This window comes from Opisthocomus hoazin, chromosome 4 (assembly GCF_030867145.1).
Source record: "Opisthocomus hoazin isolate bOpiHoa1 chromosome 4, bOpiHoa1.hap1, whole genome shotgun sequence".
Lineage (NCBI taxonomy): Eukaryota > Metazoa > Chordata > Aves > Opisthocomiformes > Opisthocomidae > Opisthocomus > Opisthocomus hoazin.
The window spans coordinates 21,883,451-21,902,735 of NC_134417.1; the positions used below are offsets into that span (position 1 = coordinate 21,883,451).

The 19,285-nt window shown below is 38.5% G+C and overlaps 1 protein-coding gene across 3 annotated transcripts in view; it reads right to left on the reverse strand.

Moving 5' to 3' along the window:
- Positions 1-19,285, reverse strand: part of NAALADL2 (N-acetylated alpha-linked acidic dipeptidase like 2) — a 505,503-nt gene that overhangs the window by 11,528 nt on the left and 474,690 nt on the right. For all 3 annotated transcript variants that reach the window (XM_075418303.1, XM_075418304.1, XM_009940036.2), the window contains one exon: positions 13,986-14,184. In XM_075418303.1, coding sequence (XP_075274418.1) covers positions 13,986-14,184 — 199 coding nt within the window. The remainder of the gene's footprint in view (positions 1-13,985; positions 14,185-19,285) is intronic.

The following is a 19,285-nucleotide window of genomic DNA, read 5'->3' on the forward strand; positions in this document are numbered from 1 at the left end:
TGATCTTATAAATAAAAATCACACAGTCAGCCTGACCCACACAAAACAAAGAGACTCCTGAATGGAAAAGTGCAATACATTATTGATAACACTAATAAAATTACAACACACATCATTCCTCTTCACGGGCTTGTTTCAAAGACACACCACAGTGACCCAAAAAGTGTAACACTGAAGTAGGAACCCTAACTAATAACTTCAGGCAGTACCATTGAAAAAGGTAAAATGGCTCCAAACAAAAGAACCAGCCTTCGCAAACTAAAGCGAAGAAATTATAAAAACAAATTGTAAAAGAACCTCTTCTATAACTTTTATGAGCCCTTTGCAGGCCTAGGAACATAAGCATTATTCATCAAAATAATGCCATTAGAGTTAATGCTGTTTTACGTTATCACAAATAAGGATGTAATGCCACCTCCACTAGACCAAAATGAATTTGACAAATTCTTGAATGATAGATCACACTAAAAATATATTGACTTTAACACAACTTCAAACTATTTTGGAGTTTATATTAGAACAACTGGACAATACAAGGTAAAACTAGATTACTACATTATTCTTGTCACGAAAAAGGATTTTTTAGCTTATAAGCAGACTTCATTTGTAGGTAATGTACAACACAAGCTGAATTATTCAGGTACTTACAAACAGGCTCCTACCTAAGAGCTTACATTTGAGATTTTGAAAAGGAATTATTAAATCATTAGGACATGATAGCAAGGATACTGTCCCACATGAAACGAGTGCAGGTTTTCTCTGTGAAATCACATTAGATTTGTTTACAGACAAATGGTATGGGCAGCCTCTGTCTATTCCACTTATAACACAATGTGCTGTGACTAGAGCTGCTTCATTATCCTTACAAATTCAATTTTATAATTCCCTGAATTATTTTTTCTTTTACTTTCCAAGAAAAGAGCACACCAGAACAGGGATTCTCTGCATTTAACTTTCTCTTGATAATGTTCTGTTTTGAATACACTTTTCTTACATCTAGGAGTTTCTTTTCATTAATGTTTGTAAATCATAAAATGTTTATAACTTGGCAAATCATTACATGCATTCTAATAATAATATTTACATGTTTGGACTTCCAGTTCCACAGGGTGTTTATTTACTGTAGGACATAAAAATATTACAAATTCTTCTTCCCTGAAAACCACATGGGCTTATTTATACTAGTTTATTTACACCAGTTTGTACCTCAGAAAATTTAATAGTGAAGGTACAGAAAGTGTCCCTTCTTCTTTTGGGTCCCTATCCTTTTGATCTCCAACAGTGCTTCTCTTATCTTTTTATTTTTTAAACTTTTTACACACCCACATGCAGTTATTTTACCTAAGCTACATTATTTCACAACACTACTGTGGTAGAAGGTTTATAATTATAAAATCACAGCTTCTAGCCATGTAAGACTGACTTCTCTCAGGACAAAATTTATGCAGTGGTGAACTGTCATTACATGCCATTATAGCTGATCCAGAGGAAAAACTCTGTTCTACAATGCTCATTTCTTGCTGGGTCATATGGTGGAAGTCACTGGCTCTGGGGCCACGTGGTCGAACAACATGCAGGTGACCAAGGAAGATGGGGATACGGCAGCCAACCTTTCAGGGCAACTTGGCAGTAAATGTCAGTCTATTCCTTCACTGTCCTAAGACCCCTCAAACTCAGCATGTCATATTTAAGCATCCTTTATTTGTAATGCGTTGTTCCTAACTTTTGTTTGCTACACATCCTATCCTTTTTTAGGAGCCATCAACTGCCTTCATTCAGTGCTCTCATTTATAGGACTGCAAATTGTACTACCAGTTTATATTACAGAAAGTGATATATTTAAATCACGTACACTCAAAGGTGGAAGTCTGCCAGAAAGATACGTATCGCATAGTCAGCAGTTGATAAGCTACAGGTAATCTAGGCATCAAACCTAAATAAAGTCAAACCAACTGAAAGGCATTTCAAAGGCATGTTATGTGACAGCGGTAAACCAGATAAATTCTGTCCCTGCCAGACAGAAATTTACCTTGCATAAGAGACAGCAGTTAGGACACCTCTAATTGAGTCAATTCTGGGAAACGGAGGTTATGGTAAGTCTGTATTTAACAAAATCCTGTTGGGACATGGGACTACACGGAAGTAATCATTCCAAATCTGAATTCCTTTCTGAGAGGCCACTTTAGACTAGGGCTTGTTAAAAAAATAAATCCCGATTTTGGCAGCTCCGTGAAGTGTCCTGAGGCTTGGTTTGGCTTGATTGCCTGCCAATTAAACAAAAGAAATGAGAAGCCAAACTGGAATAATAGCTGGTTACAAGATACATTATCTTTTATTTCTGAACAGTTATCTTTGATAACAGTACTTTTTAAAAAGTAACGAATGCATTGTTGTAAGCCACAGAATCTCTTGCTGAATATCACCGCTAAAGCCTAACCCTAACTCTAGCATAAGTTTCAGCTTGATGACCCTTGCCAGCCTTAGACCTTTGCCAAGGCCTTGAGCACACTTGCACATCTCACCGGCCCCGGCCAGCCTTGGCCCCCACACTTGCATCGCTTGGGCACCGCAGGCCGGGCTGGAGCGGCCACTGCCCAGCTGGTCATGGAGTCGTGCCGGGCTGCCCACCCTTCAGGGAGCAGCCAGCCCTCACCACCCCCACAGTCTGCATGCGAACCGGTGGCCCTATCGGACCTGACCCCACCAGCTCCCATCCCAACCTTCCCACCTTTGAACCCATCCTGGTGATCCCTGCAGATTCATCTACTAGATTCCAATTCACATGTACAAGCATTCAGAACCCTGAAGAGAAAGGGAAAGATCTGCTAAAGAAATCAAGCCGAGTAAAGGTTGCTTAAGGTTTTTTTTAATGACCAAAACTCAGCATTCACAGAAAAGATTCACTTTCACTTCTGTTCTGAAACATGTAAGAAAACGACTCTTTTGATAGCTGAATAATTACTGTCAACAGAAAAGACTGACAAAAAATAAAGCTAACTGAATGTTAATCTTGATTTTCTGATAATAGGACACTACTCTGTGACAGCTTGGAAAAGATTTCAAATGAGACACTATCTATGACAACCTACAGCTAAACTTTTCACTTTCATTAAATAAACAATAATTAATCCATTTCTTTCTGTAATTTTTTATACTTTTGTGGCTCATGATAGCAAAACAGCTTCTAGTACAATATAAAATAACCATGAACAAATGGAAGCTGGAAGCTTGATGCAAGTTGCTAAGCATAAGAGGACTGATGTTCAGGAGCAGCCTCATATAAGAATAATGGAGCGAAGAAGTCTGACTAGTTTAATGACTGAGTTTGAGTCAAGTCAGGCTTCAGTCAAACACCTGTTTGCAAGGGCTGAACATCAACATTACCTTGTACTCACAGTTTTTCCCTTGTTGAAAACTTGCTGCGTTTAGGAACCTTTTTTCCTTCTTACTTTGGAGTAAATAAGATCAGCAAGAAGAATCAATTCTACAGCTTCAACAGTACAGAATGACTACATAGAACAGAAGTGGGAAGAAGAAGAAAAATTAGGATGCATTTGTTCTTCAGAAGTTGGAAGCAATTATTTATCACTGGTAAAGAGCAGTCCTCTAATTAATTAGGCATGATTTTTTCTAGGGTTTTATAGAAATTAATTAAGCGACTTTTCTAGAAATTCCTGAAGAAGCCACAAAACACACTATAAGACTCTTTGCCACAGAGCTTTCAAACCCTACATGCAGCTGATGAGAGAATGATATATACTCCGTGGAAATGTAAAAATTCCTTGAAAAGCCTTCAATATGTTTTCTGTAACTTTTTAGAACACAGACTTGCATCTATACTTAAGAGTGATGATGCATTAAACAAAATTATTATAACTGTATTTTAAAACGCTACTTGCTGGCAGCAACTGGTATGAAATATACTTTGTTAATTTTCAAATAATGTAGCTGTTGGTAACAAATGTAGACATGGTGTTCTTTGATTGATTTATGCTACACTTGCTTTTCCAATGAAAGAAACATACGCTTATGCTGAATAATTTGGAGGAAACTATTTTTCTTTTAAGGATGTCTCAGTCTGAAATAGTCCAATTCAAAGCAGATGTGCTACTATTTTGAAGGACTTGAGGGAAGTGAGCTAATAAAATTATTTCCAAATGGCTCACAGCTGATGTTCTGAAGGCTTCATACGGATTTTTATTTAGAAATCATGTAAAACATCTGATTCATAAGCAGGAACGCCATTTCTAAACAAAGCAGTAAGCAGTGTCCAGTGTTTGATGCAGAACACTAGCTTGACCTCAATCTCCTGCTCTGATCCTGACTAGGTTTATCACCTTCAGTGACTCCATACCATAGACGCGAGACCATTGCCAACATCCCCAAAATCAGAAAGGTCATTATCGTAAGAGTTAACTATGGATAAAAAATTAACCATGTCATAAGATGTTCTTTAAAGAAATGCCTAAAGTTGTATTTTTATTACCTTCAATACATACACATAAAGTTAACACTTTTATTAATCACAGTTAAGGTAATTTTCCTGTCCATGATCTCACAATCAGATTTCTAAGCCCTATGGCCTGGGTAATATGTTAGTGGGGGGAGTATTACATATTAACTATGCTTCAAATGAATTCCACTTATTTTTGTGCTATATTTGAGAAATGTTCCTGGCTAATCTTTGAAACATACATGAATGGTCTTCATCTGTCATGACCAAAAATGTGGAACCATTTATATCTTGCATCTAAAAAATGTTCTTGACCCTACTGTTTATAAGAAAAATGAAATAAAGCATAAAATATTAAGTCTTTGTCATATTTAATAAATTCAAAATCTAACACTTTGTATAATTTTCTGAGACTATAGGCTATTTTTCTCTTTTACCAAATATTCTTGGCCTAATTAGCACCCTAAGCACAGATCTGAGCAAGATGTGCCAACAAGGGAAACTGAACGGAAACTAAGGGAAACTGAACGGAAACTGTATCCGAATCGAAGGACTTGCTAGGGGTTGGCGTGATAGCTCTGCACTGAGCTCACGGAACAGCCTTCTGTGAAAGGGTTTTTACACTTAGCAGAACAACCGCTGTGAAATGGGCTAAAACATCTAATAAGGCATATTATTCAAATAAACGTCATTATACAAAAAACCCAGGTTCTTTGAAAGGTCAAGACCTTGCACATTCCTGGAAAGCATGAGGAACTGTATGTCCTGGATAAAGTCTTGTCTTCAGGGCCACCAATGCTGTGTTAAATTACAACATACATAATAGTATTTACTGTATCTAAACCATAATGGGTCTGACACATACTACAGACAGAACTCTACAAGCGTACAAAGCAATCTAATTAGAAGGATGGAAGAAAATTATTGAGAAGTACATACAGGAAAAATTAAGGTATGTACACCCAGGTTTAGCATTTGTATCAGGGAAGTGAGAAAGCTGGTTTCCAGTCATGACATAATCCCTAATTATAGTGGTTTTCTGCTTTTGCAGGTGTAATGAAAAGATTTTCATGTTCCCTGTTTAAATAAGCTTTAAAGTCAACCATAATTACCCCTCTGCAGAGAGCTAATTCAGTAGTATTTATGCAGCAAATGCTCTTTAAATAGTAAAAATTTACAAGACAACAAATATAGTCATTACTTCATGGTCATTACATGTAACAGTGACTCCAAAGGAAAAATCATTTGAATTGCCACTCAGATGGATCAGGTGTTTTGCGTGAGTTACACTCACTGTATTGCATCTTCTCAGTATTAAGAAAGGGCATAAATCAGCATGATTATCAGTCAGGAGAAAAATAATAACCATAGCAGGAATATGTAAGAGTATTATCAAACTAGTTATTCCTATCGATATACGCTAGGATAAATGCGCTGCTCCACACACGGATGAACATTAAGGAGTCAATATCCCAGCGGCTTAAATCCTATCTCTCTGGCCTAGAGGAGGAATAACCACAGTGCGTTCAATCCCCCCCGCAGGGCTGGGAGGACCAGGTCAGAACGCTTCCCAAAGCCGCCCAGTGCACAGAGAATGCTCGTGCTGCTAGAACATTCTTCCTGCAGGTCCATCACGAGACAAACAGTTCTTACACTTTCCCAGCTATGCCTGTGCTGGGGAGTTGCACTGGTGGCAAAAGGTATCCCGGGGAAAGCTTCTTGTGCTATTCAGAGTTACAGCTTAATTACAGTATTGCGTTACGTTGATCCACTGAATGAGCGGATTCATGGCTGTACCTTCTTCCCAGTTCCTCAGATCCCTTTCTGAGTACCTGCACCATCTAAGTGAATAGGAAGTGATCTTCATTACATCTGGCTTCTGGCAGCTGCTCAAGAGAGAAGTTAGTTCCTTTTGCCGTCCCACCCATGCTATACCCCCACGTAACAGCTGGGTACCGTGTTTAAAAGGAATACAGTGAATCAAATACTTTCAGTCCATCTTATATCAAGGTTGTTACTCCATATTCCGCTAGTGACTTGGATGTACGATTTTGACTCAAATTATGATTTTAAACTGAATTCAGTGTGACAAACAAGTTATTGCATTGTTTTAAAGATAGAGATAGCTATGTAAGTGCTATTAGAATCTTGTGTTCAAGATTTAATTGGAAATATTTCTCAGTTTGTACCAACCTAGTTAAATTTACATCATTGCTTGTCATGCCATTAACTAACTGGTTTGTCTCTGATTTTAGGGTTAGAAAAAATAACCTGACAGTTAAGAATTGCAATTATATTCTTATAAATTATTTTCTAATCAGGGGTGACCTGCAGACATGACTCATTCTACTCAGTTCTATGATAAAAACCACCTCTGACTATGCTGTAGAAACTCTGGATACCAACTCCTGATTCTTGCCACTTTTATAAATCCTAGTCACTAGACACACAGCATCTCTTTAGACAAGCATCTAAACCGAGAACCTCATCCTGTCATTCAATGTCTACTACCAAAGACTGGGAGAAAAATCATCTTCCAAGTAAGCATTAACTAAAGATTTACCAAGCACTGCACAGCATCTCAGATGTTCTGACAGTGCATAGCTGCCACTGTTCACTTACCTTGTGAAACTTCTTTTTGCCTCTCCACGTTCTTGGGAAGAACATAAAACCATCCTTGGAATATTTCCTGTCATTTTTTGCCATTAGCAGTAAATGAAAGGAGCTACAATGAAGCAAGTCTTACTGAAACTGTGTTTCACTACTTCTGTCCTGAATATCTGAGCGCGTCATCTTTAATTTCTACTTGCACAAACCACAGTCAGACCGCAAAACCACTGTGGAATTTGAAGGAAGAAGGTAGAAGAAAATGGGAAGATATTTTAGGTGTAGAAAATACTTTTGAACAAATATGTGTCAGAGAGAAAGGAGCTGCAGAGCCAAGAAACACCAGTGAAGGATCAGAAAGTGAAACAAGTAACACCACTAATTGTAACTCCATTTATAAGATGTAGAACAATTTTTTATTGGAGATGCAAATTTTGAAAGATACAAAATACTAGGGTGAAAAGTCAGATGGAAAATCACTACTGTGCAGTTCAGACAAAAATTCATTTATTCTGACTGAACAGCAAAACCTGAGGTATGCTAAAGCCAGTACGCAATTCTTTCCTTCTCCCTCAACATCTTTTTAGTATTCTATTTACATATTGCACGTGGCAGATAATATGAGACAGAACATTATCTACTACTGCCAGTGCAACGTGAATTGTTGCAGTGTTTCCCACACTAAGGATCACCAGCAACATGTCCAATCACTCTCTGCTCCACATAATACAACGCAGAAAAAAAAATATTCCACGTGTTTGGCTCAGGTCAGTCAAAAATGTCTCAAACATAACAACAAACTACACAGAAGCCACAAATGAAGAGTTCAAAATGAAAAAAAACAAATCTGCAAAGAGTCTATCCAACGAGACAGAACGATTGCCTTCTCTAGAAACTCTTGGCTAGGGTGGGTTTTTCTTCATTGCACTACATGTTTACCCACGTCACTGTTTAAGATTAGCAGGGTATTTGCATCTTTAATGTTTGTCCTCTGTAAATCCAGTGAGCAGCTTGTTTACACAAGGAGATTTAATAAGGACTTTAATTTTGCTACTAAATGTATCTCTAGATAGAGTCTTAGGGCACGTGAATTTTGACACCTGAGAATCTGCTGCAGTTTATCAGCAAAACAGAACTAAATCCAGCAGACTCTGTAGATATGTCAAGAATGTATGTAACAAACCTCAAGCCCAAAGGAAAATGTTTGTTCTGGTGAACTACAAACACTTGAGCGGCATGAGATTAGCAGTCATGCAAATTACCTTTTTGTGTGGTGCTAAAAGAGTCTTTTGATTGTTCTTTCATTTCATTACAGCAAATTCAAGGTGTACAACCTATCATTGGTAACAGTATTTTATTCAGTGCACCATAATGTACCGAGTTGTAATTTTTCAGCCTAATGAAGTGTTAATGTCACACCTGGGTATCCATGATAAAAAGAAGCAAAAGGAAGAAGTCTAACTTGCACAAATGAGCAATAAAAGCTGCTGGAGGTCTTTCTTGGAAACAGAGTGTTTTCAAAATCCTTACTTTTCACCTACTTCTTACTCAATTCACTCATTTACATCTACTACACATCATACAATGGCCCTTGCAACTATTCCATAAATAGGGGTGACAGATGCATAGAGCCTTAATAGACAGGATAAACTTGGCAAGCTAAGGTGGAACTCTTAAATGAAAGATTTTACACAAGTTGACTTTGATTCTTTTATAAAATTTTTAAAAGAGCTGTCAGTCTGGACATAACTGATCATTAAGCAATGGCCTATCAAGAATAAACGCCACCTAACCAGAGCAGAAATGACAGCCTGAGCCCCTGTGTGCCTTTTTTGGACTTTACTTTTAAAGACCGAAGATACAAACTCTGGTTTCAGTGTCTCCTACAGATTTGGAAATCTTGGTGGGAGCATCATAGAGCGTTCTAGGAAACCCCTGCACCTGGGAAACTACTGGATCCATCAAATATGAAGATTAGACAAGGACCTGAAGAAATCAAACACTTTCAGTAAGAGAGGACATCTTACTGCACTGAGTGTCCTGTGCCTGATACTCCATGGAGTTTTCTTGATTATCGCATTTGTTTGCAGTATTATTATTCATAGTTCCAATGCCATTGAAGTGCTACGCCTTTCAGCAAAAAGACACAAGCTCTCTGTGTGAATATCTAAGGAGTGCACAGACAGACTTGACAGATATATTAGGCTGACAGGTTGTCAGAGGCTGTGGTGATCAGCAAATATAAGAAATACAATAACATATACAAGGAACTGGGGGAATGGTCTTACTTGGTCTCGGCAAACATCAGATTCAAGCTCAATATTTATAAACACCAGGAAGATACACGCTGTCTTGTTACCCGTGACATTGCTGGTGTCAGTGTTTTGGTAGGTATTTTCATAGAGAGAAAAGCATGCAAAAGCATGACAGCAGACTTCCAGAGTCTGAGAGTTTTAAGGATTAGCTGATGCACGACAGACTAAGATGTTCAGGAAAAGAGACAAAGAGGACACACACTAATCAGCATGGACATGTTTGCCCAATTACCTAACTTGCAAACATTCATTTACAGAAATTAATTTTGTTCTCTCTCAGAAGCCATGTAGGGATGTGGTTAATCATCGTCAGAACAGGGGTCAGCGAGCACCTCCTTGACCTTATCAGACAAGCTGCTGTCACTGTAGGGACGCTGCCCCAGGTCTTTGCTTCTATCTATGTTTATTTATTGCTGAAGCACCCTTTGTTTAGAATACAGACATAAAGCATCTTCTCCTGTCCCTAGAAGGCAAACACATGTGCTTTATTCAATGCTGGTAAGGGTTTTCTTATTATGTTTCGGTATTTATAGAATGATCTTATATCTCTGCTGAGGCTGACCATCTCATTGAGAGGACAATATGCTTGAGATCTTCTCTTTTTTTTGCTGTCTATGCAAAGTGCCTAAAGTAACAGAACCTCTGTTCTTAAATTAGCTTTGTACGTGCCACTGCAGTGTAATCCATAGTTATCAGCACTAGTACCAAAATATGAGCATCAGAAAATACACAGTAATGTTCAGTGCAAGAATACATTATAAAAATGGAGAGCAAGAATTGGCTACAGGAAAGAAACAAACATGTACAGGTTTCTACTGATTATTCCATTAAAGCAATGACAAAATATAAATCATACAAACATGAATATTATGATTGTGTTATGAAAAGCAAAGGCAGATGAATGAAAAATACCAATAGCTATCGTATTTTTTTCCTAAACATTTATTTTGGAAGTAGAAAGTCTACCTGGGGTTACCACTGGGAATCACAGAAATACTTCTGGTACAATAAACCTCAGAGATTTTGTCCTAACCCCAAGTCAAGCCCCAGGGTAACATTTGCAAAGTAGGATAACATTTCTCAACCTATTATTTTTCATTCTGCCTCAATTTCTGGATAAGACTATAAAATACCCTGATGAAAGCTGTACTTGTATATTTCCAGCTCAGCTGGAAACAGAATATCATGGGGAAAGTACGCTATTCTAAAATTTTAAGTTCAATGTCATGAAGTTCAGGTAAGAAGGATAATCACCTAAACTACAGTGTTTACTTACACTGTATTGAACAACCTGCCAATGTCAAGCATCATTACTTAAATTTAGTCAGGATATCCTAATATAATTATCTAAAATCAAAGTAGTTTGAATTCTATTAGTAACTTCGAATAATTTTCTTGCTCATTATAGCAATTATGGCCAAATACGGCCCTATGACATTGACTGAGAGGATGCTTCTATTTTTTTAAATACACATACACAGTAAGAGGCTACAACTGTGGCAATGAATGTACAAACCATACAAAAAAAAGATATAGAAAAGATGTATTAGTTCCCCTGTAGTATACAAACAGAAGCAGGTTGCAACCCACCTCCTGCAATACAGAAAAAAACCCCCAACCTTTCTTTTTAACTCAAGTTCTAGAAGAGAAAACATAGTACAGATCCAGAGAGCTGTGAATTAGAACAAACGCAGGCGTAAAAATGATGCCTAAACTTCAGCAAATTTGTCAAGTAGTTTGACTGAGGTTGGGAATATGAGTCCAAATGGGTATACAGGAAGCAATCATTTTTTCATGAAGAATACGTGCTTTACTGTGCACAAAAATTCTTCCTTCAGAAGGCTGTAAATTACAGTATTTATGGAATCTTAATGATCTAAACACAGTTGGAGCCTGAAGGTCAAGGCTGCAAACTGCATCCTAAATTTCTGTTTACAGATGAAGCATAGTATTTATTGCAGCGCTGCTCGCACTGCTATAGTTAAAGGGCTGCCAGCATTTCCATTATAAACCACTATTTCAGGGGCTTATAACTTGCCCATCAATCTTCCGACTGGGATGAAACATGGCATACAAGGTCCTGGCTGTGAGATGGATTCTTTTGTTTGTTTTCTTCACCAAATTACAAAAAGAAAAGCTTAAAGTTATACAAACAAACACACAAACAAGTACATCAGGATTTTCAAGTATTTCTAGTGCTCCTGTGACACAACTGTAACTTCAGAACACCAAATGGCTTCATATAACTGCATCAATTAATAGAGGGACATTCAATCCCTACAACTGAAAAATAACCCAAATAAAGACATATTGTTAGATGCTTTTTTGAAAAGAAACTGTACTGCAGATTCTTAATGGCAGGAAAAGAAATCAGAAATCTAGCTCTGTCCTCGATTCTGTTTGCATTAAACTGCACTACTCTACAATTACACACCTTGGCACAGTACAAAGAATGCATTCTTTTTTGATAAGTATCTAAATGATGATTCACCAGGAGTACTTTACTGACATATACTTTAGATGACGTTAGGTAAAATAGTTCAGAGTAAAGTCAAATACAGAGTTTTCCCAAACTCTGAAGTAACCTTATCCACTGTTAAATCTTGTATCAGATTTAATGAAATCAGGAAGGCAAAAAATTACAAAATTTTCACTTCCACACTATTTACTTTGCCAGTGTGAATACTGCTGAGAGCAGGAAGGTGAAAAATTCAATTCACATTATACTTGCATATCTATCAACTACATCCTGATGAATAACAAACTTCATGCTGCAAGCACCGCAATAATTTAAATATTAGAAGACCTCAAAAAACCCTTTTACTGGAATCCTAAGTTTTGGTAGAATTTATTTTTACAGAGAACTGGGAGAGATTCAACAATGTGCCACTGTGATGCAACACAGACACATTACATTACATTAAGTAGTTTTATGGCTCCTTTGCAACACCATACCAGCTCAGACAAGAAAGACAGCAGTGCTAAAACTGGAATATTAGACTTTATTTAATCACATTTTGGTTTATTTCTTTATATTATAAATCTAGTCACGGCAGGAATGAAATAAATTAGTCCCTCCCCAAATATCACTATCATATTTTCTTTATTATAGCTGTAGGGATTTTACTCACTGACACTGCTGAGTTCACCACAATTGCCTTCCTTTCTTTTCCTTTTGTTTTTGCTAAAAGATGACTGTATTTGCTTTCTGTCATTCCCAATGCTTGGAAGAATCTCTTCCTCCTGCTGCTGCACCTTTCTGCTTTGCTTCCAGATTCTACCTCTACCATCTGTCTGTTTTGTGCCCACTTGAAACAAACACTTGCACAAGGCATTTGACAAGTTTTCCCATCAACTGCAACGAAGCACTGTGTTATTACTTTTGTTAGTTCTGGTTGTGAGTACATTTATATTCCTAAATAACCTCAATGCCTCATTCCCTTCTGTGTCCTGGCCCCTCTCTGTCTCCTGTGTATGTCTGTCAGTTCACTCCTGACCTCTCTTTTTTGAGTATGCACACCAGTTTCCCCCAAAGTGAAACCTGGGTATGGCTTTAGGGACACTTTCACTTGAGGAAGGCTCGTAATGGGCAGTATGGACGAGCCATCGACTATCGTCAGCCACAGAGTCCTTCCAAACAACCCCAGCAGAGCTGCTGAAGTCAAACAGCCCACGTATGCCCTCACTCTACAGCCCAGGGCATTCGAAACATATCCTTGGGTTGAGGCTACGTAACGCTACAGTGATGGGCTGCAACACGGTGCTTCAGACAGCCTGGGCTGCAGCACATGCGCACACTCCATCACTTCTCCTGAACAGCCAGAGGGCCAGGCACTACTCAGGGCAGGCTCGGTCAGTTCTTGCTTTTCAAACTTTTTTCCAGCTACTGTTTGCTTAAGTGGTTTGCGGGTTTTTTGTTTTGTTTTGTTTTTTTTGTTTGTTTTTGTTTTTTGTAGAGCAGTCTACGGTGAGAGACACAGACTTTGTACACTTTTTTCTTAGAAAGTGAAAGATGGAATGATTATGACATCTTAAAATCAGCCTGGGTAGTGCAGCTGAATACATGTTTGAGGATAATTCTAACCAGAGACAAGATGTTATGAATGGTGACTGACTATAAGGCCCTCTCATTCACTCCCCTGTACTGCCTTTGAGTGGTTGAAATGCACCCAAGAACACGGCTACATAATTAAATATGCTAAATAATGCTACACAGTATCTTGTATAATTCTAAATCTTCAATGAACTGTAAAAAGTTTTAAATAAAATATAGGTGGAGCTTGTCAAGCAGTATTAGACTTCAAAATAATTTCTTCTTCTGAAAGCTCATTGTACCGTCTAACACAAGCATCTGTCACGCTGCCTGAGTTGCCATCACACCGTACATCTTGTTAGCAGTGATGTCATGACAGAAATGCTACAGTGCTGCACTCTAATCACCTCTTGTATGGTAATGAATTGTTTTCTGCATAAGGGATGAGATAGGAAAAAAACAGCTTTAATCTTGGATACTCACTGAGACTTTTTTTATAAGAGCGTGACAGTTTTGAAACCCAGGCAATGCGAGATTATCCTTTGAGCTCAGATGAAGAACGTGTTGAACACCATACCTGTAAAGTCCTGGAGGAGCTCGATGAACCAGGAAGCTTTTTTCCAAGCTTTGTAGCACATCATTGAGCATCCTGACCCTGAGAGGAGCTCGCTCCTTGGGGTCGTTAGCTGGGCGCATCTCATCCGATTGGAACAACTCTGCGGTGTCCCTCAGACGTGATGCCACTGCAAGCAACTGAGGAATGCCTACTTCATCACCTAGGAACAGTAAGAGAAAGACAGTTGCTAGTGATTCAGAGAACATCACTTCTCGCTCTTGCTTACAGGTCAAAATTAATAGTCCAATTAACACCTGAGCCTCTTTGTCCTTGTGAGAATTACGTAATGGATCAAGGAAAGCCACAGATCATTGTGCATAAGCTCTGATCTATTTTTCAGAGAGGATCAATTTGGACTGTGATGTTTCCAGATCTAATAAGCTATGAGGAATGATGTTAGGGTACAGCTTGAAATACACCATTGGAAAAACAGGCAAGCAGGAAGCAATGGTTATAAATCGGTAACTATAATATTTCCTTCTGAGGCAGAATTTGTCCAATGCCATTTGATGCTACTGCTCTCAAGTCTGAAAGCTTGTGCTTGGATTGGATTCCATAATGACTGCTGTACAGAAAATCGTACTATGCAGAGTTTAATTGAATTTTCTTCAACATTTTAGAATCTTAGAGGTTAACAACAGTTGTAGAGGGGATATGAAATTGTTCCTCTTAATCACTTAAATCATATGCCAATGAGCCAACTAACACTTTAATTGATATTCAAATGTATATTCTAATCCAGTCAATATTTTCAAAACGTTTTAAACTCAGAGTGTTAACTGTTAGTTTGTTTGCAGTCCTGCACAGACACCAAAAGAATACAGCACTCTGGAGCACACCACAATTTCAGTACTTCCCTGTCCGTAGTCCAGAAAGAAGAATGTGACACGTGAATTGGAGCACTGGGAATGTGCAGTCTCTCCCCACCCACAATGCAGGTGAAGAGCATGTCCTCCTTTCCCAGTGCATGCATGGACTGCGTTAATTCTTACAAACACATGGAGAGAGAAAGCAGTCTGTACCTGATACAAAGTCAAAAGCAACATCGGTCAGCAAAAAACATTTCCAGAATGCAGAAATGATCTTTAAGGCCAAGATTCACTTTGACTATTAAGGACAAGAAAATCAACTATCTTTAGATCTTTCAAGTGACGATTTAATCAAAACAAACATTCAGCTTTAGCAGCTGTCTCGTCTTTAGCTGTCTGTACAAACCTCAGTGAGTTCAGTATCTTAGTGACTGAGATGATTCATTCTTCAAAGTGGTTCAAGACAGAAGTTAAATGAATACTAAAGTTCCTTGTCCAGTAGATGTATGCAGAGATCGCAAATAGTAAATGAAGAACATCAACCCATTTCTCAGACTACTTATGGATGGAGTCTGAAAGGTGAGCATGTAACAGGAACAGAAAAGCAAATAGGTACAACTAAGAAATTCAAGGAAATGCCCGAATACGATATGTTCTTCCTCTTGAATGGAAAAAGAGATTTGCTATTGAGTACATTTCAGCAAAGGAAAAGGAGTCCATAGATCTTCATGCACTCCTATCATTCAGCTGCCTAACGCAATCCAATCTAGCAAAACATGAAATGATCCAAAATACATGAAGAGACAGATGCTGGTGTGAGAGAAACTGCCAGATTTCCTGAGCTATCAAGATGAATTTGAGCAATGAACAGAAGCTCCCCACCGGAACAGGAGTGAGAGAAGATGGTTTAAGTCTGTCTTGGTTTGGGACAAGGTTGATTTGCTAATGGCTCTTGACCAATCCAGCTTTCCCTAATGAGAATGGATAACAGGCACTGTAATACCTTGATGTGCAGGATTGGTATCTTTCTGACTGAGTCTGGAGTAATTTAAAGTCTGATTAAGTTAGGTGCCTCAGAAAAATATTCTCCAACCATATAACCTTGGTACATTTGGGATATTTTGCAAAGTATCAGTATCCTCAATTTTCAAATCTTAGGCAAACATCCTGTGCAGCTGAAGAACTTGTGATTTCCACGCATATAATCCAGGCGCTATGCCTACCTTACCCCAGGACTTGTGTCAGTATGGAAAGAATTAAATTCACTCTGTTAGAAAGAATCCCTTGGTTTCAGCAAAGCATTTCATATGCCAAGTAACATACAACATTTATACTTTTTATTCTGAATATTATGTAAACAATTATAAATGTCAGCCCTGTTTTTTCAATAGGGAAGATGAGATAAAGTGAAAATATGTCATTCTATATTTGGAAATGAAGCCAACCAGACCACATTTTTAAACATAAAAATCCTGTAAATGTTTTCACTGCTTCTCCACAGCACGCATTTTACCCCTAAACCAACTGCATTTCACTTCACAGCCATGAGTAGAAAGCACTGTTTACATCACACTCTAAACCAGCACTTGTTCTAAAACAACCACCCAAGTCCTCCTTTAATACTGAAGTACAAAACCAGGCAGGATCTGCGGCTTGTGGTACCACAGAAAACTAAGGACATAGCTTTAAGGGCATCAGTAGTTTTTACCACAACACGTTGAACTTCACTGCCATGGGAAACTGAGATTTACGCTTTTCTCAACTTGAGAAGCTGGGAGTGGAAGGGCAAATGATTCTTTAAGAAAAGGATGCATTAACTAATAATGTCTTGAACATCTTGTGATGCTTCTACAGAAAAAATAAAAAAACAAACCTTGCAAGCGTTACTTCACTCAAGAGAAAACAACGCCACACTATTATATTTTGTATTCTTTGTCCTTTTGTCTCCAGTATGAGTCATGATGAATCATCTAAGCTAGTTGTTTAGTTGTTAAATAAATAAAATTGCAAGTACAAGAGAGTGACTCAAGAGTATGTGTACTCTTGATCAGAGAATTACACTGTTGAATTTCATTACACTTGCTAAATGTAACTGGATTTTATTCAGAAAGAGGTTATACCAAATAGATATTTATTTTTACTGACATTGAATACAGTAGTCTTTCCCTGTGTAACTGATTGCTCTTATGAAAAGTATTGTTAGAGAATTAACATTTTGAAATTGTGTTTGTGCCCTCCAGTATGAAGGCACTTGCTTACGAGTACCTACAGGAGAATGAGCACAGACAAATCAGCAGCTTAAGGCATGACGCTCGCTCTCCATGCATGTGAACATGTGTTTGCATGTAAGACAGAGGGGAAATTGCTTGAGGTTTTGATTAGCTTGCACATTCCCAATCAGCTATGGTTTGTTGTTGTATTCACTAGGAAGATTTTTCATGCTGTGCACAATTGGATGATCAGACCTGGCAGTGGAAATCTGAATGGGAAAGCTTTGTAGAAAGTGCTCTAAAGGGGGCAGAAACACAAATCCATGGACATGCTCAGTGCAAAGAATACATTGCCATGAGCATTTTGCTACCATGACTGCTACTGCCCAAGCAAACTAATCTGATCTTGCTACAAGTCTCTTTTCACAGAGGCCATCATTCAAATGTATGTTGTGACATATTCTTATGCATGTCAATACAGAGGAAGTTATCAATGACTTCATACAGAGCTGCTGAAACATATATGGCCTACTAATACTGAACAGATTCTCATTCCTTCCCTTCAGTACCAAACACTTTGTCTGTGGAAAATGCATTTTTCCATGATTTTTTTTTTTAAAGGCTGATGAAAGGTTTGCCAGCACTAATGACAATATCCTTGAAAGGATACTGAAGATGAGATGTCAGTGTCTCATGGCAAAGAAGTTATTTCTATCATATATACAGATAACTAACTGTTGCACTTTTCACCTCTGTAGCAGTCAAGACTAAGAGTGGGAACAGTAAAGAGCCAAACTTTCTGAGCATTACGGACAGATGGAGAAAATAACTCTGAAAAGGACCCTAAATTATCAGGGAAATACGGTCAAAAAGGTAAAATGATGCCAAGCTGAAGACTAGCAGATAGCTGTAGGCAATGAGTATGCAGCAATGAAGTAAATGACAGAGATATGTTTCTCTATTGATTTTTCTAAGGACAGAGAGTTTAGACTGATGTTTTGAAATGTATGGGTTGAGCCAGGGCCGTGAAAAGTCATGCAGACCTTGCTGGAAATTGCTTATCATAAACCAGATTATTTTTAAACTTCTGCTAGCACTGCCTGCTATTATCACCCCAAGTATTTCTGTTGCTGTAACATCTGTAAAATATCCATGCTGGGGAGAAGAAAGGGCCTAACTGATAGGAAGCAACACACAACTGACACTGCGTCAGACGAAGAACTTTAAATCACAGCCCTTGCCCTCCCTATACAGGGAAAACCAGAAAATCTCACCCCTGCTTAATTTGTCTTCATGGGCCTCTCAGCCAGTACCCACCAGAGATGGTGTACGCATTGTCCGATTTGCTCACCAGCTTCAGCAGCCGGCGATGCGAGCCCCAGCTAGGGAATCTTGGTGTGTGTGCCCAGGGCGACTCAGCCACCATCTAAGGCTGGGGGAACAGAGACCAATTTCTGCAAGGTCTGTGGGAGTCTAGATGAGCCCAGTGACCTGCCACAACGAAACGGTATCAGCTTTGACAGCCAACAGCACCCAAGCGAGAGACATGGCTAGCATCAAACCTGGCTGCCTGTATTGTTGTAAACTGTGCGATTGAACTTGTGATTGCTGAGTCAGTCAGGTGCAAAGGTACAGAAAGGCTTTTGATCCTAATGAGACACTTTTAACACCTCCACCATCAGTCCCTGAAGCTTGCTGTAATATGTACTAAGTTTCAAAGAGGCTCAAATTCAGTGCCAGATAGGCTACAAGGAGCAAGCCCAGACCGCACAGTGCTAAAGCATTCAGTCAACGAAACAAATATGTTTTGAATAAAAATGCTATGCACATACAAAATACAAGTGCATATACATTTGTACTTGCATATACAAACAAAACACTTCCACAGAAGTGCTTAAAAGAACCATTTGTACCATTCACACACCAGATTTGACATCTTGTCTGAGCCTTACCTCAAAAGATAAATTGGGTTTTCACAACGTGCAAGGCCTAGAGAGATATTCTTGTATTTGATTCCAGTTGCAGTGGGTCTTGATTTTAAATGTATGAAAGGCCCAAACACCACACAACTGCAATGTGTTGTTAATGAGAATATTTTAAACTGTCATCTATTTATGAATTTCTCTAAAATATCACATCTGTGATCAGATAGGTAACAGCCTGAATAGCCCCGGGGACCTGGATTTCAGTCTCCGAACCCATCTCATATAATTTATGACCACAAGGTTTCCTGTTAAACATC